This window comes from Ixodes scapularis, unplaced genomic scaffold, assembly GCF_016920785.2.
Source record: "Ixodes scapularis isolate PalLabHiFi unplaced genomic scaffold, ASM1692078v2 PGA_scaffold2__306_contigs__length_199485367, whole genome shotgun sequence".
NCBI lineage: Eukaryota > Metazoa > Arthropoda > Arachnida > Ixodida > Ixodidae > Ixodes > Ixodes scapularis.
Genome location: NW_024609857.1, coordinates 60,528,167 through 60,552,790, shown reverse-complemented (window position 1 = coordinate 60,552,790; position 24,624 = coordinate 60,528,167). Strand labels below are relative to the sequence as shown.

Below are 24,624 nucleotides of genomic sequence, written 5' to 3'. Positions count from 1 at the left end.
TAGAGCTCGTAACAAATAAATTGGTTGAATACTTGCTCAAAGTAATCACATAGTCATCAATATGTCAATTAGGCCGACTTAAAGCCCATTGGGTCAATATAGTAAATCGTAATTAATAGTAATTTAGTGTGACTTCTTATAATAAATCAGTTAGTTGAATATTAGCTCAAAGTAATCACAGAATTAATCATGATGTCAATTAGGCCGAATCAAACTCCATTGGGTTAATAGTAGATGTAGTCAAAAGAGAGATCACAATGCTAACTGAGATCAGAAATCACTTGGTTGTATAAAAACTTAATCATAAAAGCAGAGTGCATAGCATGTCAATTAGACAAATATAATGTCAAATGGGTCACGTAACTCGAAGTAATCAAAATACTAATAATGCTTATATAACTTTAGTTGTGTGACTAATATATCACGGTAAGATAAACAAGTAACTGCTAAGTTAATTGAGTTCATTTAAATTCAATTGTGTGAATAGTAATATGAATTAATCGATAGTTATTCAAATCTTAGCTGAACTTCTATAAAGTCGGATTTGTCAATATTAATGCAAAGTAATAAACTGAGGAACAAAAATTTCGCTTCTATGATGCCATTTGCGCCGGTAATAGCTATATAACCAAAAAGTAATCAAAGTAATAGGGAGGTCAAATGAGGTTCTACCAAGTTATATTTTTGTCTATAATTCCTCAAAGTAATCGAGAGAGTAATACAATGTTCGTCGAACTACTTTATGCAAATTGTGTTGTTAACAGGTGGAAGTAATTAGAAGTGGAAGCACTTTCAAATGAGCTGTGTCAATAGTAGTGCGATGTAATCAAAACAGTGATCACAAACAATTCTCTTATATCATCTGCATTGTATCAATAAAAATCATTAAAGAGGGTTCATTTGTGGATCGTTAGGGAATGCATTAGCATGACTCTTGGGAAACGCTAACGCTGACCCTTCACTTTTCTGCCTCTCTCTTTTGCTTCCTCTATTTTTCGCTGCCTCTTTTTGGCTCGTTACGGACTCCTTGTGAGCGTTTTCCAATGGGGGACGCGTGGGGCGTTTCCCAAGGATCATGCTAACGCATTCTTTAAGGATCCACCAAGAGATCTTCCTTTATTTTTTTTTTTGCCGTTTACTAGGACCAGCACTAGTACTTGGTTCTCACTCCATTTTGTAGCCCAAACCAAGGCATGCGCGCTCCGCACACCTGCAAGCTGAGACTCGCCCCAGCATCCGCGCTCCCATTGGCTTCCGCCCCGTGACGTCACCTCCCCCTCGCCCTTGTCCTTCGCTACTTTCCTTCTCTCTACTCAACGCGCTTCCCTTTCCTCTATGCGCTCCACAGACGGACGCCTCAGCTTTTCCCTGTCATGTGGGTACTAATGCTAACGCTTTAATAAGTCGAAGTAATAAAAAAAAACATGAACAAAACATCAATTGAACTAAAATAAAGTTTAGTTCGCCACTAATAACTCGAGGTTACCAAAAGAATAATCTTCGTGTCAATCAGGCCTCGTAAATCATGCGACTAGTCACTAGTAAGTCGAAGTGATGGGAATAATGATCAGGATATCAGTTGTTCCCAAGAAAATCTAATTGTGTAAATAATTACTCCAAGTTATCAAAAGTGTAAGCGAAGCACGAACACTGAAGACAAATATTTGCTAACACCGCGGCTTGGAGGCATTTCGTTGCACAGTTATTTAAACCCCTTTTTCGGTCTTTTTACAGCACGGGAATTTGATGTCAACAAGGCGGAAAAAATGCTGCGGGAGGTACGTACTTCTAGGTCTATCGACCTACTGCCCCGTATTTTATTGGGGTTTTGAGCAGGCCACCAATAGATGCTTGTGTATCTATCGGTGGCCTGCTAGAAACCCAGGCGGTCTGTACCGACAAGAATTGTACATGTGGCGCACTCCCCGCCACATGTACAACAACTCTTGTCCATGTTGAATTAACCTGAGACGTTGTTTCCTTGTTATGTTTTGCCTTTTTTTTTATTTGTGCGAGCGTTTTATCATAGTGTGTTAATGGGGCTAATACGGGTCGTCTAAAAGCCGTTTCCTGCTTTCCCTATTACCTAGAAAGATTTTGTATGTCACCTTCTCCATTACATTAATCTGAAGGGAGCAATAAACGCTCTTATTTATTTGCGGGCTACATGATCGCCGGTTTTCCATATAGATGGTCCTCGTTTACGCGGCGAAGCGTCCGCTTCAAAGTATTCTCTATTCCCATCGGAATTATTTACTGAACTTAAACAAATTCTATAAGCCAAAGGCAGGGGCGGTCAGGTAGCAATTACTTCATAATGGCTGTTAAAGACCCCAGGTCAGCCGTCGTACTGGCTAAAATGCATTTTGGCAGCTTTGAATTTCTATTCCAAAAAGTCAAATTAAGATCGACTTCTAATGATATAAAATAACAAAATGTGCAATTTGCTTTGTCAAATTGATTTTCAATTTTCGTCTTACTAGGGTCGGTAACGAGGGAAAAAGATATCAATGAGAGACATTTTGAAGAGAAATTATTTTCGAATAAAGACTAAAACAGCAAAACAAAACATAAAAATGGAAGGTGATATTGACTGATTAAGAATTACAACGGCATTCTATAATAGCCACCCAAAAAAGGCTATACATATGGGTCAAGCTTGACGTTGGATTTGTTTTGGAATGGTTGCAGGACATGAAATGGCGGGTAGATAGAAACATCGGATCCATCACGAAGACGTACAAGAGTTCGGAAGTAAGTTGCCGTTTTCTGGATGCTTGGGTTGACATCGAAGACCATTGAAATGAACCTGCAATTCTAGCCCTCCTAATTCAGTTGAGATGAGCAGTTAGACAGCGCACTTACTAAAATATTAAAAATAAAAATGTACTGCAGGAAAAGGCGCCATTTTGCGTGGTTGGTTTCGAAGATACAGGAGATGACCTATGGCAGAAGTTTCAAACTGATTGGAGCTTGGGGGCCAAATTTATGACTCCTGAAAAGTCAAGGGCCAGCGTACAGAGGGAAGGAGGGGGATATTTTAGGGAAAAGAAAAATAGCTCTGGATGTCCACGCTGCGGAGCAGCTTTGTTTATCAGAACTCCTAAAACATCGACTTCGTACTCTAGGGTGCTTGTAAACTCGATTTTGGCACTGACATCTTTAGCCTTGAATACTTCTAGCTGCTCTGGATAAATACTAGGGCTGGGCGTCGGATAAAAGTTTGAATACGATAAATCGCCACAATTTAATCGATTCATTAATTGATTAATAAGTCTCGTTTATTTTTAAAAATAATATTAAAAAAGTCAAGATATTTTTTTTATTTTTTAGCCTTTACTGAATATGTAGTAAGCGTCACAATATACAACTTCGATAATGAATAATTCTCGATGTGCAGTTAAAACAGTTCAAAGACACTCACAGATTATTACTTCGGCTGCATGAGGCAAAGAGGTTCTTTGATATTCTCCGGAAAGAGCGACCTCCCCTGATTGTCCACAATAGTCGGCTGCGCTAAACGAACACTCCATCGGGGTTGAAGTGGCCGGGACAGATGTAAACTTCTGCACTTGTCTGTAGTTACATAATTTCGCCCCTACAGTTTACTCTGTTCTGATATTTGACCTCAAGTTTGCCCTTCGTACAGGTTTACTCGTCCACGTCTGCGTGGCGAAAGGGTTCAACTTTTATGTTCGTTCGTTTCGTTAACAATTTACCGATCAAGCGGTTAAAACATTTAATCGCGATTGACGCATTAATTGGTTAATCAATGAAATAATCGATCAATAGACCAGGGGGGCTAAGCTCGCCTCCGGCGGGAATCTCTCCGATGCCACGTCACGAGGGAGGGGAGGAGCTTCTTTTGACTCCGCCCCGGCGAGTTTCCCACTTCCCCTCTTACATTTCCGACGCCCCCCCCCCCCCCCCCCCCCCCCCCCCCGGCGGCGGCGAGTTCCCCAGCGTAGCTCCGATTTCTCCCTACGCTCCCCAGTGAAGGGTTTTTATTTTATTTAAATCTGGAGATCGGTGGCCGGCTGGCCTAGCGCACACCAGCTCGGAGCACGTCGAGCGAAAGGTCCGTTGCAGAACCCAGGATCCTGGGTTCAATCCCCACCCCCGCCCCTTTCGATCTGGATGAGCATCGTACCGGTGTGCAGTCGTGTATCACTACTGCGGGATGGACGTTAAAGACCCCAAGCTAGCGGTTGTACGGCACTGGTTAAATTTCTCATCTACAGCTGGGAGAATCGTCCCCGTTGAGGCAGACCAAGTTTTAGGCAGTATTAACATACATACAGCCCATTTTTTTTATTTAAATCGTAAATGACAAATAAGAATAGGTAACAGCAGGGATGCTAATTATACAAACATTGCTTGGATATGGCATATGGGCTAGTTGACTATACATTGTGGTTATTCGCTGCGCTACGTAGATGCAAGAAAAACGCTCTTGATATTGATTGAAACTAAAGGGGAGAATCGACGAAAAACAACATACAGAAATGGCGCAGACTAACAACTGTAATTTATTTCTCATCTTTCTCCCCCCACACCGCCATACAATCACAATATGTTTTTCTTTTTTTTTCAAAATAGGGTGCACGTGGAGCGAAAGCTCGCGCTGCAGAACCCAGGATTGTGGATTCATCCCCACCCCTGCCCGTGTCGATCTGGATAAGCATCGTACCGGCATGCGGTTGTGTATCACTATACTGCGTGGTGCACGTTAAAGACCCTACGCTTGCAGTCATACTGCACTGGCTAAATTGCTTATCTACAGTAGGTAACAATGACGCAATGTTCTGGCATGTTCTCCTGCTGTATAAACAACTAACGGCCAATTTGTTTGTCAAAATACGGTGTGGAGGGAGAAAGATGAGAAAGAAATTACACAGTTGTTAGTCTACGCCGTTCATGTACATTGCTTGTCTTCTATCATCTGTTTTAGTTTCAATTTTATCAAGCGCGTTTATCTTGCATCTACGCAGCGCAGCAACCCATCAAAATAATTGTAAAAGCCTGTAGGCAGGGATGGGCAGTATTTCAAATACAAGTGTTTGAAATACGTATTAAAAATACTTTGTGTATTTTGGATTTGTATTTAATTACAAATTGGGTAATGTATTTGACGTGTGTATTTAAGTACTAAAACGTGGGTATTTCAAGTACATTTGTAATTAAATACAATTTTGTGAGCGAAAATACATTCTCAAATTTATTGTCACTGTCCAGAGTAGGAAGAAAACTACGTTCTGCACTGAATGTAGTGTCTCTCAATCAAGCACAAGCGTTTAGTGACTTTGTGATTACGGTGCTAGTTTAGGGCAAGAATAGTGACGAAATCGACGTTCACAGGCAGACTGGCTAAATAAGTTCCTGTGACAACTTGTGATGCTTTCCAGCCTGATTTCCATCCATATTTTTGCCTGGAACATTCTAAGTGCGCGGGTCGTCCAGATTTTTGTAACTGGTGCGAGTTGCAACAATAAAAAATTCTCTAGCTAGTGCTGCGCGTCTTGGTCGTCTCGGTTCTTTGTTGGTCTATACCAAAATGTAATCGACAAAAAAAGCTGCTTGAAGTTCTGTACTTTTTTTTCACCTATTACGTCCATGCTGATTACATTTGTTTTTTTGTGATTATATTTCTATTACGGTACTAGAGCCTCGCACACTAACTCCCGAGTGTGCGATGCAAAAGTAAAATGAGATACCCAGAAACCCGTTGCAGGTGCCCTGAAGTCGCTGACGCAAATTTTGAGGAATGTATTTGGAAAAGTATTTGGAGGAGACCAAATACATTTGGTTGTATTTGTATCTTGTATTTAAATGCTTTTTTGGAAATGTAATTAGATTTGTAATTAAATACTTTTTTGACGAAGTATTTTGTATTTGTATTTCGATACATATTTGCATGTATTTTGCCCATCCCTGCCTGTAGGTAATGATAAATTGCGTTCCTGGCTGCAGATTGCCGTAAAAACACACTTGTTTCTAGGATTCACTTTGTAGAATTTGTATGTACGATTCACGACGGGACGACGGTTCATTCACGGCTCCGTCGCCTCAAGCCCGGTTCGCCACGCAGTTCATCGTACAGCCACCGTGCCACGTCTTCCGAGAGGCGATAGTGTTGTTGAAAATCAACGTCGTCCCTGTCAAACACATTGGCGTGGCTTAAATAGCTACGCCGACGGCAAAGCACGGACAAATACGCTGCCAGTTTGGACGCTTCTCCCTGATCTCGCGCCCAACTCGCCCAAACTAGCCTAGGTCGGAGCCGGCAAGCTTTTCCCATCCGCGACGGCTTCTGCCACGTCACAATGACGTCACCGCATCTCGCCGAGAGTTCCGAATATGCAACTCTCCGACCGCCTCAAACCCTCCGTTCAACGTCACGATCTAGGGAGTGTCTGCGCGTGTCGTCATGCACGGCGCCGACCAATCGCGGCGGTCGGCGAGTTTGGCGGAGAACTCGCCTCGATCTCGCCGCACCGAGCTTAGCCCCCCAGCCCTCAAAATACCTGATGGGGCAAGAAAATGACAAGTGGCGCCGCCCCGAGAATGTGCTGGCTTTTTTCAATTGAACTTGAGGACATACCGTCGTTGCCCTGCCATTCGACTCGCTCAAAAATTAGCTAAGCTCGACGTCATAAAAAAAAGAGAGAAAAAAGAAAGCTTTATGCGTCAGTTTTTGCTATCTTGGCGATTTTTATAGTAGCATTATAAAAAGTAAGGCTTAGATTGGAGTGTTCTTTTCTGCCCGCCCATTGATCATTTTAACTTACAAAATGCAACAGCGAAGGTCAAAAGCTTTGACAGTTAATGATGTTACGTAAAAGTTTATGCATCCGATCAGTGTTCCTTAAGGAAAAGGCCCGTGCTTGTAGCCTTGTAATGGGATCGTCGTACAGGTGATTAAAACAAGAAATAGTTGGGAAGAAAACTGGAAACGAAACAACACTTGGAGGAAAGGATGGAACCGACAACACGAGACTCTTATGGTGCAAGCCATTCGCCGTACTCGGACATCTGAACGGGGCTGCGCAAGATGTTTGCGGTCCGCGTTCCAGTCAGTTGTGGGCCGCGTGTTTGAGACCTCTGACCAAAGGTATTGGAAAGAAATCAGAGGAATCTTTGTATGTGATTCAAGAAACAAGTCATTTGATGGGTTATAAAGTTTTGCCTGAAAAGAGCAAGCGACATTTTCATTTTCGACATAAACTTGCAGGAGAAAAGGTTTCTTGAGACAGCTAATATGTCTGGCTACCCTTGGCTGAGTGTGGTTAGGTCGAGACATGACTATGAGTTACAGATGACGCCATTCCCGACGGCTTCGGTAACTCACGACCTTTTTCGACCTAAGCCCCCGCTACGTGTCCACACGCCATACCGTGGATTAATCTCAAATCGCTCGATCGGGGAACTCCTAGGACGGAACTTTTGGTTATTGCCCCTCACTCATATATGGTAAAGGTAGCAAAGAAAATAGAGAGTTTTTGTAGATCGTTTTCGCTGTCCCGCAGCGCTCTCCGCAACTCGCTACGAAACCCGGAACTCTACAGTCAAGGCTATCGGCGCGCAGGCGCAGTAGCGGCCTCTTCGTTGCGGAGGGCTTAGCGGAGGAGGAAACGCGGTCTACGAAAACTCCCTAATAACCTTAGTTTTATTAAATTTGGTTCAAAATGTTTCGAGTTTCAGTGTTCTTTTTTTTGCCATACTCACAGTTGGTGTAACTCTTACACAATAAAAATTTTAGCTCCACGCATACAGACTCCTTTCGAAATTCACGTGCCGATTATTAGAAGGTCGGAACCACTGCACAATGGCGGAACAACAGCCTCAATGAACGTGCAAGTCATTCCATAAGATGGCGAACGTCGGAGCCGGGCCAACACACAAGGCGACGAGCCAATCAAACAGCGTCAAAAGTGCTACGTCACTGCGCTTATCACCTTTTTCTGTGGGTGTGTTTTTTTCCAGTGTGCCGCGACGTTGAGGTTTTAGTCCGCCATTGTGCAGAGATTTCACAGCTGCCAACAGAGGGCAGTATTTCGAAAGAGGTGTATTCGCGACTCCAGCGACCTATAGGGGGCGCCCCCACCAAACAAACATGGCGGCTGAGTCCAGGTCGCAGCGGCTCGGCCGGGCCGCCTGAACAGGCGGCGCGTTCAATTTAACAGATTTTCTTTTGTTTAATGCCCCATTTTATAGGTATTTGAACTGAGACGGTTAAGTGTAGCCGGTGCAGATAAACTTGCAAAGCATACTTTTGTTTTGCCGGTGTTTTTTTGTTCTTTTCGTGTCAAACTTTCGTTTCGGAGATTTCGTTCAAAACCGAAACTATGGGCTCCGGAGAGACGGTAATATACTAATCAGTTTGGATCATCTAAGGAAAGCGGCGATGACTATAGAATTGTTCCACAGAGAGTAACTTTACAGCTAACTCGCATGCCTCGACCATGCGACTTATCTGTCCGCGAAATCGAGCTTTTGTGCGTATCCGCGTTTACAAAACTGCTCCAATCTGCTCGGCCAACAACACAGGCTGCAGGAAAATTACGAAAATTAAGCAACCGCTTCTTGAGCCAAGGACCATGTTAACTCGCCGGCGGCCCACTAAGCAGCTGATACTCGTATTTCAATTCAGGTTTTAGTAGCAATCAAGAAGTCATTTTGACGAGCGGGTTATTACGTACTATGTCCCACTAAAGCGATATTAGTATATTCTTCGGGTTGAAATATGAGCTTAGTTGACTAGCTATAAGGTGAACTGCTGGATAAAAGTATAGTTGACAGACAGAGAGATACTACCTAAACTCAGCCATATAGTTCTAGCCGGCAGCACGAAGACAAACTGAAGAGAGTCTTCATCGGAAATTCACGCAGAACCTCTCTGCATTGAACTTTGCTTCGAATCCTGAGCGGAGAAAATGAGTATTTTTGTGACCGGTCAACCTGAGCATTGTAAACGGATATGGCTGTTGGCTTTGACGGGGGTATAATCTAAATATTGGGAGGCGCAATAGATCAAAATGCCGTGACAGCTTCTAACGTCGCGAAACTCGTCCCCCACCTTTTGAAAACAGATAATTTCCCTCATTAATCGTATGCAGCGAGCAGGTTTTCCCAAATGAAGTAACTGCGAAATCAGCCCAACTCCTTCAGTGTGGTCCAGAGGCTTTTTCGGCGAAAAGCAGCCAAGATGAATAGCCAACGCACAGACCGGCGTGGGTGGCTCAAACTTGAAGCCAACCGAACGCAACCAAACTCAAGAAAAACAGCTATCGAACCTTCCCATTCATTTGACTGCAGCATCGGTGTTTCCTCCAGTATCAGTTACCAAGCAGTCGTCACTTTGAATGTGATTCGAGACAGACAAGAAATCAAAAAGTTTTTTCCGTGATTCCTCCCCATCCAAGAAATTGAAAGCACGCGACCGTGTGCTGGGGAGTAAACGGGCTTTCAAACACGTAATAGAAGAAAACAATCTACTGAGGCTTTACCACGCTAACGAACATTCAGGCAAACTCAAGAACTATTCGGACCTTCGTCAAATTACATTGTTCGCCACCGCGCCGACAACACGTCTCCGCGAAAGCCATCAGAGACGCGGAGGGGCGCGGAGCGACCTGGACCGGCTGGTTCCCGGTTTTCCCGCTTGGCGGCGTCCGTTTTGCTGGAGTCGCGAATACCACTGAGAAATAAATGAGTGTTGGTTCAGGAAATTTTGCGAGTCGTCGATCTGCCCTCGTAGAACCGGCCTGGTGTGTTGGCTAGGAGAACTCTGAGCTTCTTCAGCCTCTAAGAAGACCGCTGTTACGGGGTTTGTGGGCGCAGGTGGTGCGGCGGTACTTCCCGGGCGGCCTGTTCAATCACGATCGGGGTGGCCGGCCCGTCTGGATCCTGCCCTTCGGAGACGGTGACTTCAAAGGTGCGACAGCAAATTTCTGCGTGGCGAGGCCACTCCAAAACCGTTTCATCAGCTGACAGGGCGAACACGGTCTCCTTCAGGAATGCTTCAGTGCGTGCCCCAGGAACAGCTTGTCGATGAGGTGGTGTACACGCTCGAGAGGATTCAAGAGGAGAAGCAGAAGCAGGTTGAAAAGGTTTGTTTGCTACAATGGTACTTCGTGACTGGTTCACGGGGCAGGTTCGCAAAGTGCCCTAATCGCTGACAGCCTAAAGAATGCAGGGTGTGGCCTAGAACCCTTCTTGCTTTCTCATTGGTCCATCGGTGTTCTTAGCGTTAAATGCCGCTATCTCACTGGCGGCGGAGCGGTAATGATTTCCACGGGCCTCCACACGTGACTACAGTGTCTCGGACTCTCTCTCTCTCTGTCTCACTCTCACTCTCTCTCTCTTTATATATATATCCTTCCCTGTGGTCGCGACGCGAAGCCACCTCCTCGCTATGGTGTACTAGAACTGATATATATCCTCGCCTCCCTCGTAAGATGGAGGGAAGTAGGGCGCACGTGTGTTTCGCGTCCTGGCCACTGGGGAGCAGGACCGCGGGCGCAGAGATGCGCTCCGGTGATAAACTGAAACCTAGAACTGCGTCCAAATTGAGCGTTTTTACGAAACGCCGTAAGATTCTGCTCTTGCATTTTATCTTTCTAAAAAGAGCTGACTTAGTGGCTTTTCATGACGCTGAGCAAGTTCCTAATTTGAAACATATGCCTATTTATGCCTATTAATTAGCCGACAGATCGTTACGATGAGCCCCCGCAAACCGCTTAAGTGTAGCTTTCACGGCTCTTTTTAAACAAATTTGTAAATCTAAAAAAAAACACCCTATACGTATCTATACTGATATATAGATATGTCAGGCTCTTTATAATAACCAAGAAGGAAGCTGAGAAGTCCGTCTTATTTTCGACATCGAAGAAATATATTTGCGACTAATTTTTCTCTTTCTTTTCAAACTCACGTAAAGAAAGAAAAAGGAGACATATTGGCAAAATAAATAGGTTGTGTCTACAGTGCCGCCCGACGGCATTCCACTCGCACCTGCAAGTGCCGCACTAAAAAGAGTCGAACGAGGCGTGTATCACCGGGGAACTCGTTAACACGCACCACCGCCTGCGTTCACGCCGCTTCGCGGCGACAGTATGCGGCTGGTAATTACAAAACTATTAACCCACTTGGCCCCGTCGTACACGCCGCTTCGCGGCGTCCAGCCGGCAACCCAAACCCCGCCGTCCCGCTTGCACCTCCGGAAAGGAAGTCCCATATCATTTCGTTCAGCGAAATTTCGTCGACAACATTAGTTTTTTTTTTTTTCAGTGTTAATCGTAAAAAAAAGAGATGTCGTAAATATCGCCAGATGCCTCGACAAAACAAAATGTTCGAGAAAAAAAAAAAAAGTAAGCCCGCACTGATTAAACCTGGGACAGCTTTCGTATGAGGCAGACATCCTACCACTAAGCTACGCTACCGTTTCGGCAATCTCGTTTTGACAATGCGTTTTATACAAGACTTTCGGACGGCACTTGAACGCTTTGCAAGAGTGCCGTTGGACGGTACTCTAGACACTACGAAATAAATAACATAGTGCCTAGAGTACCGTTTTAAGGCCCAAAAATGCAGATTCTGAGATAACATGTGTCTTTTATACAATGGTATATCCCTGAGATACTTCTGCAGAAACGGCGAAAAAGTATTCTGGAATACAGATACAGATACACATAGAAATACATTTGTTCCCGAACGGTGCCACGTTGGGAGGGCGCAATTCGTGGCGAATGCAAAAGGCAATTTATGCTTGCGCTCCTCTTTTTGTGTCATGTTATGCACTTTTTTTTTTTTTACCTCGAACTCTTCTTTTATTATTAATGCCGCTAAAAACATGTTACCCCCGGTGAACCACATACTTGCTGAACGGTAAAGACTGCGTGTCATGCTTGACAAAAGGCGTCTGCACGAAATGAACCCAGTTCTATCGTAAGGGTGTATCTCAAGCTGTCGTATTATATGCTTCTGTGTCGCCCACATGTGTGGGGAGACTGGACAACAGAGCCGTACCTTTTCTTCCCTGAACTCCATTACACATGGGCGTACCGACCGGGGGGGCAAGGGGGGCACTTGCCCCCCCAGCTCTCAGAGTGGGGGGGCAAGGCATGCGTTTTGCCCCCCCTGAAACGGCCGCCACTGGGCAGAGCAGACACAGGCCGGCGGCGCCCAAGGAATACCAAGGGCACTGCCCCCCGACCCGCGCGGGCATATTTTTAACGCGCAGGCGATACAAACCCTAGCAACGGTGCTCACGCACGCCGGATTGGCTGGTTCGTAAAGCCTTGCTCCACGAACAAGGCTACACGGTAACCTTACGGAATCCATCCGCGAGACATGGGCCGGACGGGCCGTCCAGACCAGGACGTAGGCCCTTACACAAAATAAAGTTTTGCTTGCTTGCTTGGAGATAGGCGCTGCTGCCGTCAACATAGGCAGCGGATGCAATGCGAGTTTCCGAAGAGGTAGCGTAACTTAATGGTGAGATGTCTGCCTCATACGTGTCAGACCCGGGATCTATTTATGATGTGGGCCGGCTTACTTCTTTTTATTTTTTTTCTCGAACATTTTGTTTTGTCGAGGCATTTGGCGATATTTACATTTCTTTTTTACCATCAACACTAAAAAAACGAATGTTGTTGACGAAACATCGCTAAACTAAATCGTATCGACTCTATTTACGGAAGTGCATGGGGGGCAGCGGGGCTTGGGTTGCCGACCGGACGCCGCAAAGCGGCGTGTACAGGGGGTGGGGGGGGGGGGGCTAGGTGGGTTAATAGATTTGTAATTAGCAGCCGCACACCGTCACCGCGAAGCGGCGTGAACGCAGGCGCGGGGGTGGGTTAACGCACTTCGAGTGATACACGAGCAGCCCATCCGGCGTGAGCGTCGTTGTTAGGGGTTCTATCGCCTGCACCGTAAAAGGAGCAGTGTGTGCACCTCCTGTAGTGGGCAAGAATTCCTACATTGGAGAGAAGCGGGGACAAGCCCTTTCTTCAAATGCGTCAAGTCTCCTTGAGCTTCGGAATACAAAGAAACGCCACTATTCGGAGCTAGTCCCACAGTTACTCGACCTCTCTTGCGTCGTGACTGTTCGCTCCCCGCGCCTCGTAGCAGTGTTGTTGCAGTGGGGGGGCTCGTTAAAATTTTGGGGTTTTTTGGACTATCTAAATCACTTTCTTCCTTCCCATCCCCCCCTTTTCTACTCCGCATGCTTCCCCCTCTGCAAATACCAGCTGACCTTCCGACCTCTGTTCTCTGTTGATAGGCAAAACAACCACTAAAATTAGAAAGTAATTTGTAATTTGAGTGGAAGTCACTCGGAAAAGTAGTTAAAGTAAACTACTGATTACTAGAATAGAAATGTAATTAAAAGTTACTAACTACCCAGAAAAGTAGTTAAACTACAGTAACTTGAGTAAAGTAGTTGAACTACGTACAAGTCTGGCCTGGCAAGCGCTCTGCGTAAGTGTTTTCACTGATCTGCCTAGCCCCGCACACCATCACATGGGCCAAGAAAGGTGTAGTTTTACTGCAGAGGAGAAATCAGCAGGGTCCAAGATGGTGACAATGGAGGATGGGGGACTGTTCCAGTGGCTGATGGCTTGAGAAAGGAATGACCAATTGAAAGCGTTCGTAGAGCCAGAAGTGTGTTTGATGGTGCAGACGTTGTTGAGGCGAGAAGATGTTCGGTCGAGGGGTGATAACAAAGTGGTTTTGAGGTCGGGAATGTGGTAGTAGATTTTGTGAATAAGGCACAGCTGAGAGACTTTCCTGCGAAGCTGCAAAGAGGACATGGTTAGTTCAGTTTTTAGCGCCGAGACACTGAAAGAAAAGTCATAAGTGGATGAATTGAAGCGAGCAGCTCTGTTCTGAACTGCCTCTACAGCGTATTGATGAGGTACAGTCGATGGGTATTCCAGATGGTTGAAGCATATTCTATTTTTGGTCTGACGTACGTGTTAAAGGTTAGCTTAGGGACAAAGGGTGGAGCGATTTTTTAAGTTACGTCTGCTTAGTCCAAGAGTTCCAGATGAATCTGCGGTAATGACTTCAATGTGGTTATTCCAGGGAAGGTCAGATGTTAGTCTTACACCAAGATATTTATACACAGTAGCGGTCTCAATCAGATCGGAGTCCAAGAAGTAATTAAATGACAGAGTGTTTTTTTTCTTTGTGAAGTGGATTAGTTTGCGTTTATACTTGTTTGGTGACATAATGCACTCTTTGCACCAATTGTTAATTTTATCTAGATCTTCCTGAAGCTGGTTATTATTTTGCACACAAGTTACTTTGTTATGGATGACGCAGTCGTCGGCGAAAAAGCGTTTTTTTGAAGAAATCCCAATGGGAATGTCATTAATAAATATTAAAAAGAGTAAGGGCCCAAGTACGAACCCCAGGGGAACACCAGGAGACACATTTATTAAGGAAGATTCATGATCATCATGGACGTGACCTGTACACGGGAGAAAAGAAAGTCACGAATCCATGCAAACGGTTATTGGTCGAGGCAAAAAGATGATAGCTTAGAAAGAAGGCGTTGATGGAAAACACGGCCGAACGCTTTGGAAAAAAAAAAAAAAAACTGCGTCAGTTTGGACGTGACATTCAAGGTTAGTGTGCAAGTCATGGATGAAGTCGCAGAGTTGCGTTTCGCAGGAAAGTACCTTTTGAAAACCGTGCTGCTGTTTAAAGAAAAGAAATGGGATGATAGGTGCCTCATGATATTGGAGTAGAGGATATGCTCAAGTAGTTTGCAAGAAATTGAAGTCAATGAATTAGGGCGATAATTAGATGCGGAAGAGCGGCTGCCCTGTTTAAAGACTGGGAATTACCCTTCCCACCTTTTGGTCAGATGGAAGGCAGCTTTGAGATGAGGACTGAATGAAGATGAGTTTCAAATACTCACTAGAAATAACACGGGTGTTTCTTTTAAATTTTAGGGTTGATGTTATCGGTTCCAGCGGACGAAGTAAGTTTTAGTTTATCAATCAATGTTTTAATACCAGCGGAGTTAACGTTAATAGGATGCATGCGCTCGTAAAGCTCTTCAGGGAGAGTGGGGACGAAGTCCAAGCACTCGTTAGTAAACACTGATGAAAAGTATTCGTTAAACACAGAACTATCATGCTCGATGTTGCTCATCCGACATTCCTAACTCTCCCCATCTTCCTAAACGTCCGTGTGTGTCCTAACACCAGAAACCGGAATTTTAAAGGTTAAAAACGGCACGTTGCGAATATGGAACGCTCACTTTCATGCAAAGCTGACGTCAAGTGACTCAAATCGAAAAACATGCATATTTACAGTATTGTTATCTCTTCTGGTGAAGGCTAAACACCATTGCATCCGTTTTCGCGCACGAAACGGTGACTCCCAGAGAAAGTAAGAACGCAGTGATTGTCTTTATTTTAACAATGTAAACACACTTGCAGGCGTGCGCTGATGAAGCCTCAAAATCAAAACTCTCGTAGTGTGATTCGTGACTGCTCCGGCTACTACCCAACCTCGTTGTCACGCCACTTTCTGCAAGCAAACACTAAAATTGCCAGTAAACACACAAAAGCGACATCGATACAATTATCTTGTAGAATATCACCTTATTTAATCATAACTGTTTCAATAGGCACTACAAGTTGTATTTATTTTAAGAAGAAGAAGCAAAATTTTTTCGTGAGAAAAAACAAAATATCAATGTTAAGTCTGGTAACGTTGTAATTTTGCCGAATCATTGCCACATCTTTAGAAAACTTCGACAAAAGTTGCGCCGAATTTTCGATTAAGGGGGGGGGGGAAGTGGGTCGGGTTTGCCCCCCCACTCAAAAACAAGTTGGTACGCCACTGCCATTACAGCGTTCGCTGTGCTAAACTGGAAAGAGTGAAGGGCTTGGCGAGAGGAGGTTATTGTGTTATTCTTGCAAGTAGCCTTCTTTAAACCACAGCTTTTTCGTTGTTGGTGACTTTGATGGATCATGTTAAAGGGCGGGTTCGTATAAATTCTGAAGCACCTTGCACCAAACAGATTCTTTTATTTCTTTAAATTTATCGCCAGAACGGCAAAGAAATGTAACGATATCCTCCAGTCTGGCAAAATATCGCTATACAAGCGATACATTGTTAATGTATGTCACTACTAAGATACAAATACATTTTTTTAATGTATCTCGATACAGATATACTGGAAAGTATCTCTAATATACCATCGCGATATATTTGTATCGCGATACTGCCCAGTCTTGCCTTGTATGAACCCCGTGGTTGATATGGCATGTCCTTAATTATGAACTGAACATTTGGTGGGTTCTGGCGCTCGCAATGGGCATCTTTACGGCATATAAATGTTTCAGATTGTGTAGTCCAATTATTACACGTCACAACTGTAGTATTTAGGTTGGTAGGTGAATGTGTATAAATCAATTACAGACACGACTGCACCCATCTGTTTCAAACTTCATTCTGACGCAGCAAAGTGGACATCGGGATGCTCCAACTGATTTACCAAGTGACTCGAACCAATCACATAACTGCTGCGGCTTGCAAACCAAGTAGGGCTATGATAGACGTTCTGAACCTTCCGAGTCTGTACACATTGTGCGATTACCATAAGGTCGCAAAAAGTTAAAATAACAAGGGCTCACTGTCTGCGCTTTCTAGCCACACGGATCTGGTCGCCGTACTTTTCTCCTCCGAGATTGTAGACTTACATCCTTGAATCCATCTTTTCGACAGTTGGGGCAGATCGAGGACTCAGTGACCATGGTGTTCGACTATGACCACCTTTCCCTCCGGCAAGTGTACAGCTTGCAAGGTACAACTTCTTGTATGCCAACAAATCATGCATAGCTGACGCTGAAAGAATTCTGGTGCGCAGTGATCAGCTATTTACGGGCTCTGATGGGGCTTTACGAGAACCACTACCCTGAGACTCTGCACCGAGCACTAATAATCAACGGTGAGTTTGAAGTTGGGTTTGCCGACAACGAGAGAGTGACGCGCACTTGCTCGGTTCGCAGTACCCAGCTTCTTTCCGCTCTTTTGGAGGCTCATCAGTCCCTTCCTGACGCAGAGAACGGTCAACAAGGTGCTCATATATGCCAGAGGTGAGTGCGCACTGTACTGTGGCTTAGAGTCCATCGCCGGCTTTCGTGTGCCCAGGGCTCCCTGCTACTATAAAGCCTACACGTTATCTGGGTTCGCTGCAACTCCAGCGACCAGGGCACCCAAGTGGCGGTGGGTTGCCTTGGCAGTTATGCGCCATACACCAAGTTGCGGTAGCCGGGGTTTTTCCGATTGACAAATTTCTATTCCTAAAAGGAAAGTTTATGCTCGTTTCGACTCGTTACTGGTCGGTGGCAAGTAACATAATCGACCTAAGTAGTCCTTGCTTTACCTCCATGCTGCATGACTGCAAAGGAAATTCTCTTGGGTGAAGATCCTGCAAAGCGGTCAATGTCTGTGTACACTCATGCACATTAACTAAACCACGGAACATCTTGCGCGTGACAAAGACTTTGAAAATAAATTTTCTGATATCATTGAACACGAAGATAAGATTACTGGGATTTTAAGGCCACTGATGGACAGGAAGGAAACATAGAAATTACGAAAATCAGCAGTCAACGCAGTAAGAAAAAGATTGAAAATCCCCGAAATAGAAGTCAAAGAATGAAGTCATGAAGTGTCGGTTCTTCACCCGGAAAAAAGAGATGCGACCTCAAAAGACTTCCATTGAGAAAGACGGTAACACCAGCAATGACACTATTTGGAAACTGTAAATCCGGGGTCGCACTGCTCATACATCATACAAAAGACAGTCTGCATGCAGATTCGAACGCGAGTAACGGCGAGATCTCTTCGTTGAATGCCGCGCACTGAGTTCAAGGAGAAACTTGGCACGCAGCATTCGAACCACGGATATTGCGCTGACTTGTGTTTGCAGACCGCCTTTTGTATGATCTATGAGCAGTGAATACAACGGCGATGAACAAGGCAGAGGAGCGCTCTACAGAAACCAGCAAGGATCGAGACACATGCATGCATCAGCTTACCCCGGCTCTCAAGTCTTGCCAATTCCTTAGTGTGACGAACTTAGGTTTAACTCTACGCAAGTATGGTTTGTGTTTCCCACAGAGGGCTGGCAATCGGCGCTTTTCGAGTGCGTGGACCCCAACCAGCTGCCAGCGTACTGGGGAGGAACGCTTCGCGGTGCAGACGGCGACCCCAAGTGCTCAGACACGGTGCGTCCTCATTTGATGTCTGCCGTCGTTGGCACGGGGGGCAACAACTTTCGTCATATTCAAATGCTCTCCCGGCAAAAACTAAAAAAAAAAAAAAAAATTGGAACGCTGCTTTGTGAATTGGTAACTTCAATAGACCGATATAACTAGCGAGCTTGACTACGCCACCGCTGGCGCGATGCATCGAGGGAACTTTAGTCTTTCTAAACGTGCGACAACCTCACCATGGTTCTGCGAGAGCGGAGCACGACACGGCACGAGCCGTCTGGTGCGCTGCCGCCAACAGTTGCTGCCGCCAACGTTGCTGACGCCTGCCTCCTGTTAAAGTGTTCTAGAAGTTGTAGTGGCAAGAACGGTGCCTGCGTGAAGGCGGTCGACGTAGATGGCCGCGAGGGGAACTTTTCTTGGCAATGCAGTGGAAGGTACAGGCCCGCGTCCCCTCTCCCATTTTGAGTGTACGCGGGCTCTCCTCCTCCCCCCGGAAATGGGGGAGGAGGAGAGCCTGCGTACACTCAAAATGGGAGAGGGGACGCGGGCTCCTCCTCCCCCCGGAAATGGGGGAGGAGGAGAGCCTGCGTACACTCAAAATGGGAGAGGGGACGCGGGCCTGTACCTTCCACTGCATTGCCAAGAAAAGTTGTCGCGGAGTATAGCAGAAATTGTGGCACATGTGTGATAAGCGAAGGAGAAGGCGAGGCTGAGGCGGTACCCTTCTCCCGAACGTAGCGCCGTTGCACTTTTCTTTGTGGTGTAGTGATGGGGAGTCCTCGCCGTTGCGTTGCCGTCTCGGTCATGAATGCAAGGAAAAAGACGGACACAGATTGCTTCGCGCCGGGATGCCAGTCGGGCTACCCAGTCAACAAGGGCAGCCGGAGCACCAGCGATCGTAAGCCGTCGCTGTTTCGTCCGCTAAAGGAGGAGTCGCGCAGATTACAGTGGGAACAAAATCTTAAACGAGGAGTTAAACGCCCCGCCAAGACAACAGTGGCGTGTGAGTGACGTTTTGAACCGCGCATTATCCTTCGAGACTATGTGCACATCGTCAATGGCGAAGAGGAGTAACAGTAAGTTTCCTGGAACGCGTCTCCGACTGGTGTGTTTACCGCGTCATATAAAACTGGTTCCTCCATTTCCACCTGACGACGTTATAGAAATGTAATGTTGTCGTCGGCCGCGATCCTGGCGGTGACAGACGCCTGTTTCGCTGCAGGCCAACCTCCAACTTGACAGTCTACGGAAGCTGCAGCAGCTAGGTGCTGGTACTCCGCGACGACAGCGACGGTCGTGTTCACTCATACTTTTGCCAAGTCGTTTAGCACGTCCAACCACCAGGATCTCAAAATCCAACAACATGACACACCGGCTTCTGTGATGTCGTTTGGTGCCACTTCTGCACCCCATTTGATGCCAGGGGGCAGAACAACACGCTAGAAACACCAGTCGAAGACGAGTTTCCGGCAGTATATATATATATATATATATATATATATATATATATATATATATATATATATATATATATATATATATATATATATATATATATATATATATATATATATATATATATATAGCGACATCGGGTTTTGCTGAAATCACCCCTTGCGTGCAAGGAACGCGGACGACGGTGATCAGGGAAAGGGCACTGCCTTTAGATTCGTCCCGGAGGCGAGGTCCCGAGCGAGCTGTACACGGTGCACAGCCCGGGTCTGTGGTCCGAGCCCGGTGCTAAGCGGTGCAGCCTGGCCCGGGGTGCCGTTCTAACGGTGCCCGTCGTCGTGGAGCGAGCAGGCGCCGTCCTCGACTGGCGCTTCCAGAGCAAGTCGCACGACCTGTGCTTCGGGCTGACGCTCCAGAACGGCGGCCAGTCGAGCAGCGAGCTACTGCCCGCGAGGAGGGTCAAGTGCAACCAGGTTCCCGAAAGCGGCCAGCTCGAGTGCCAGGAGCCGGGAACATGTGAGGGACTGTTCCCCTCTAGGCTGCTGTGGGTTTGTGTGTCGGGCTGCGTTACAGTTTGTGTTTCAGCCCAGAGTGTCTGGGAGGTTGAGCGTCCGGAAGTGTTTAAAAATGCATCGCTTCTTCCTTTCATGTTCTCGTTCCTGTTTTTGCAGTTGTATTAGGTACACAAAAAACAAAAAAATCCGCGTGGGAAATTTTTGGACTTTTGTAAAAGCTAATTCTACGTGTCGCAATTGTAGCGCAGTTGTTGGAAATCTAAGCCTGAGAGACTGGCGTGCCATCAACAATGGGGCAGCAAGTACTGTCCATGCGGCCGCCTGAAATACGATTTTGACCCATTCAAGATTTTAAACCTGCAAACGCTGTCTCAGTGACATGGCGTCAGCCCCGCAGTAGGCCTACGCTTGGTTGCGGACGTGGCTTGGTCGGTGAACAAAAGCTACAGAAATACAGAGGCCGCCACCCAAAGCTGGTTTAGTTATCTGCGTTTATCTCTAACCGACTGCTTTACTGCCGCTTATGAATGCTTACGACGAGATTGGAATGACAAGATAACACACTGGCGCCATCCATCGGGTAGCCCTGATCCCCTTCAGGTCTGGGTATATATATATATGTATATTTTTTTATATGCACGACTCATATAATATAGGGTTTAAAATGTCTCTGACTATGATGTAGTGACCATTTCTTGTAGGTAATACGACTGGCGTCTGTGCCGCAGGTTGACATTAGCAGTGCGACGCAAACACGGAGCAGAAGGATCGACATCACGAGCGTTCTTCGCGCGATTAACTTCGGTTTGAAGCCGCGTCCAAGGATGGTAATTCTCGGCCTGTAGCTCCCACTACAAATTTTTCAACGACAATTTTACGCCACAGCTAGATCATACTAAGGTGAAGCGTCGATTTTCCAACTAAGTACATTATGACTCGTAAAACTGACTTAAAACAAAATTAAAGATCCACTAAAATAAGAGGAAAAAAAAAAAACGCCCTGCACACAGGAGAGTTGGTAAGATTGAGCTTAGTCGATGTTTGTTTGCGCTACACAACGCAGCACGTTTTTAAATCGTTTTCTTTTCCTCTTTCAGACATCTTCAAGTTCGACAATAGGCACAGCTGGTTTACGAAGAAAGATTTCTGCTACATCGTCGGGGTCAAGGACCAGGAACCAACACCGAACGGCGGATCCTCGGAGGTCTCTCATTGAATGTGCGCGCACAGTGAGAGAAGTGGAGCCGGCGTGGACTGTCTCGTAGCCTACGAGCGTCCGGGACGAGAGACACCACTCGAGTGAGCCACGGATGACCGCGGGAGGAAAAGTGCGACAGGATCGTTTCTGCGAGTGCGGTGAACCTACAGCCGCCCGTCACACTGCTCGTGTACATCGTACAAACGACGCGGTGTTCGCTGGAGACACGATGACATTTGCACGCACGCCTCGCGCATGTTCGAAACAAGTCTGGTTTATACACATGTGTGCTCCGAACACGTCTGCGGAAAGTCTTAGTATCACTATGGTGCCTGGAACGCGTCTCCAACCGGCGTGTTTACCGCGTCCAAAAAGTGGTCCCTCGATTTCCTTCCGATGACGTAATAGAAGTGTCAATCTGTCGCCAGTTGCGACCCTGGCGGCGTCACGGCAACGTAGTGGTGGATGTGGCAGACGCCTGCCCTGCCGCAGGTCATTCTCCAGCTTGAAAGGCCGCGGAAGCTACGGCTGTCATAAGTTGGGACGCCGTGACGACAGCGACACTCGCGTTCGCTTGTGCTACTCGCAGCTTTTCTTCAGCATTTCTACGATCGACCGCCAGGATCGTGACATTTAGCAGGTTGACACTTCGGCTTCTGTGACTTCAGTTGTTGCCACTTCGGGCCACTTGATGTATGGGCAGCATAGGACGCTAAACACACCAGTCGAAGACGCGCTTCAAGCACCATAGTTTCACCGATGTGGCAGAACCATAACACCACACCTCCGACAGCATATGCAGATTTTTTGCACGATGCATTAGCAGTGTGATATCGACTCAATGGTGATATCCCTATGTATTTTAGATACGCATGCGCTAGTTGTACACGCATGACCGGGTCATTTGACTATCGCCACCGACAGGTTAAGAAAAGCAGGGCGGGACTGGTTAGGTTTGCGCTTCTTGCTCTGATTGGATCTTCGACGTTTTTTAACGACAGACGAGAACACTAAGTCTATTGTACGAAGCGAGAGGAGCAGCAAATAAAAACGTAACACGAGCTTTCCGCGAACTGTATTTATTTCCGAAGTTTCTTTACCCCTAACTAAAAAAACAGTGGGAAAGACTGGTAATGGCAGGCTATGGGGAAGAGTACATCAAAAGGCAGATTGCCCTACAGTGCAGGGAGAAAAAGGGGAAGACGCAAGAAATCAGGAATAGGTACGCTGTGGTTCCGTATTTTCACGAGCTGTCCCACAATCTTAGAGCATGTGCAAAAACATATGGCGCGGATGTCGTATCCCGCACGGATTTTAGGTTAGATAGAATGACACCTTTTGAAACGGTTCCGAGGGGCTGCCAGAAGGCGCATAGGGAAAAGTCGGTGCCGTGTAGCGTAGGCGTGGTGTATGAGGTTCCTTTGGCGTGTGGTTTTAAGTATCTAGGCCAAACCTCTCGGTGTTTGAACGATCGTTTAACAGAACACAAAAGGTATGTTAAAAATAATGCAGCAAATTCGGAGTTGGCTAAGCATCTGGAGGAGTGTAGAAACTGCACAACGGGTTGGTCTGGAACGGATGTAGTTGTTAAGGAAAGCAACGATGTTAAAAGGGTGGTAAGAGAAACAATTAGGATTAGATCGTTGGGAAATTGCATTAGTCAACCTTCCATGCAAATAGGGAACCGCTGAAAGCAATTTCTACAGTTTTAAGTTTTTTTTTTTTTTTTTAGTCATCCTGAAAGGCTTCTTTGGTGTGTATTGTCTGTGGTGTGTATTGGTGTGTATTGTCTGTTTTCTATAATTTTGGAGGTGACCGGTTTTGAGTGGGATGTTGTTTTGGGCTGTTGTCCTGTTTATTGTGAGGACACAAAAGAGTTGCTTGAAGTCCTTGTGAGGCATATCTTCTGCTAGAACCTTTTCACTTGGAAACGTTGGGAGTGTCCACTTCTTTTGTGATAGAGTGGAACCTGTAAAGTCACGGCGCAGAGGACAAGTCGTATGCGATTGGTTGATGACGACGAGAACAAACTATATAAGAGGAGGTTGTTGAAATAAACTTGTAGCTGAGTTTGAGACCTGTCTGTTTTTTCTGTTACTTCTGCTCTTCTAAAAAAAACCCCAGTCTCAGGGTAAACGACGAAATGGTTGACTTCCACCAGCTAGCTTGTACTTTGACTCTTTTCTCGTTAATTGCGTTTCCTTTTCTTGGGGAGTCTCTAACACATGCAGACACGTTACGCACACTACAAGTATGAGGTGAACATCTACTTAGCGCGTACACAGGCATCGCACATACAAACAACAATACACCAGCACACTACCCCGATCGCTACTCCCGAGCCCTGCGTTTCCATCTTTTATACTGGTCGTTTTGAAAGTACGGAATTTTTCGGTGACTCCCTAAGCAATAAAAAATATTCCGAACATGTTCATTTTTTTCCAGCAATGTCATACATCTGAGACTATTTTTAATGGCTCAGGGGATGAATCTCTTATTAAAAGGAAAACGCTCGATCATGCCGTAATTATTTGAAAGCCAATAAATCGGGCCGCTCCAATGTGGTTCCAAGCCATGAGTTTGTTTTCCCGCACGGTCCTTCGTAGCCAGTATTTATACTGTAGTGTTTGTTTTTCTTTTTGTGCTGTTCGCGCACAGCTGCAATTGCCGTCTTGAATTAATCTTTGTAGAGCGGATATTCACTCAGCTGGAAGTGATGCTTCACGGGCAGAGAAATCGCTTTTCGATCAACTTGAATGCAGTCAAAGCCGTGAATGCGGCAACTGTTAAGTGTACGGAGCTACGCTGTTGCGAGCTCGAAAACTTCTAGCGCTCATCCCAGCGCGCCACTTGGAGGGCAGTTTCTACTGGAACCGTAATATATTTAAACAGTAAAATAAAGGGTAGCGTTTTTTTTCTCGATTTTACCGTTTTTTTTTTTATGCTAAACTTCCATTGTAAATATACGTACTTTCCGTCATACTTTCGTATTGTTCAGTCTTTTCCCCAGAGCGCAATCGCTCTCGGGGACCGACAGTCACATTGGCCACTGTACGATAGGAGCTTACCGTTCAGACCAGCGTTCCAACATGACTATCCACACGTCGATCGACTGCACCTAATCCCTCAAGTGGTTTTAAACTCTTTAATGTAAGAGTAAAGCTATACGCACTCCGGAGTGCGCTTCGCGCGGAAATGGCTATACGCACTCCTCCGA

The 24,624-nt window shown here is 45.8% G+C and overlaps 1 protein-coding gene across 1 annotated transcript; it reads left to right on the top strand.

Annotated features, from left to right (window-relative positions):
- The first annotated feature begins 1,738 nt into the window (after positions 1-1,738).
- Positions 1,739-22,470, top strand: LOC8036895 (SEC14-like protein 3). Its single transcript, XM_042291266.1, has 10 exons — positions 1,739-1,778; positions 2,692-2,754; positions 9,841-9,934; positions 10,015-10,109; positions 16,747-16,825; positions 16,889-16,969; positions 17,031-17,117; positions 18,148-18,254; positions 19,910-20,210; positions 21,307-22,470. The coding sequence occupies exons 1-10, from the start codon at positions 1,767-1,769 to the stop codon at positions 21,423-21,425; spliced, it is 1,038 nt and encodes a 345-aa protein (XP_042147200.1). The 5' UTR covers positions 1,739-1,766; the 3' UTR covers positions 21,426-22,470.
- The last annotated feature ends 2,154 nt before the right edge of the window (positions 22,471-24,624 follow it).

What these genes read in the sequence shown, in the direction of transcription:
- LOC8036895 (XM_042291266.1), top strand. An exon ending in AGACGTACAAGAGTTCGGAA is followed by an intron (nt 2,755 to 9,840) that starts GTAAGTTGCCGT and finishes TTGTGGGCGCAG; the next exon opens with GTGGTGCGGCGGTACTTCCC. An exon ending in ACCCCAAGTGCTCAGACACG is followed by an intron (nt 18,255 to 19,909) that starts GTGCGTCCTCAT and finishes CACTGCCTTTAG; the next exon opens with ATTCGTCCCGGAGGCGAGGT.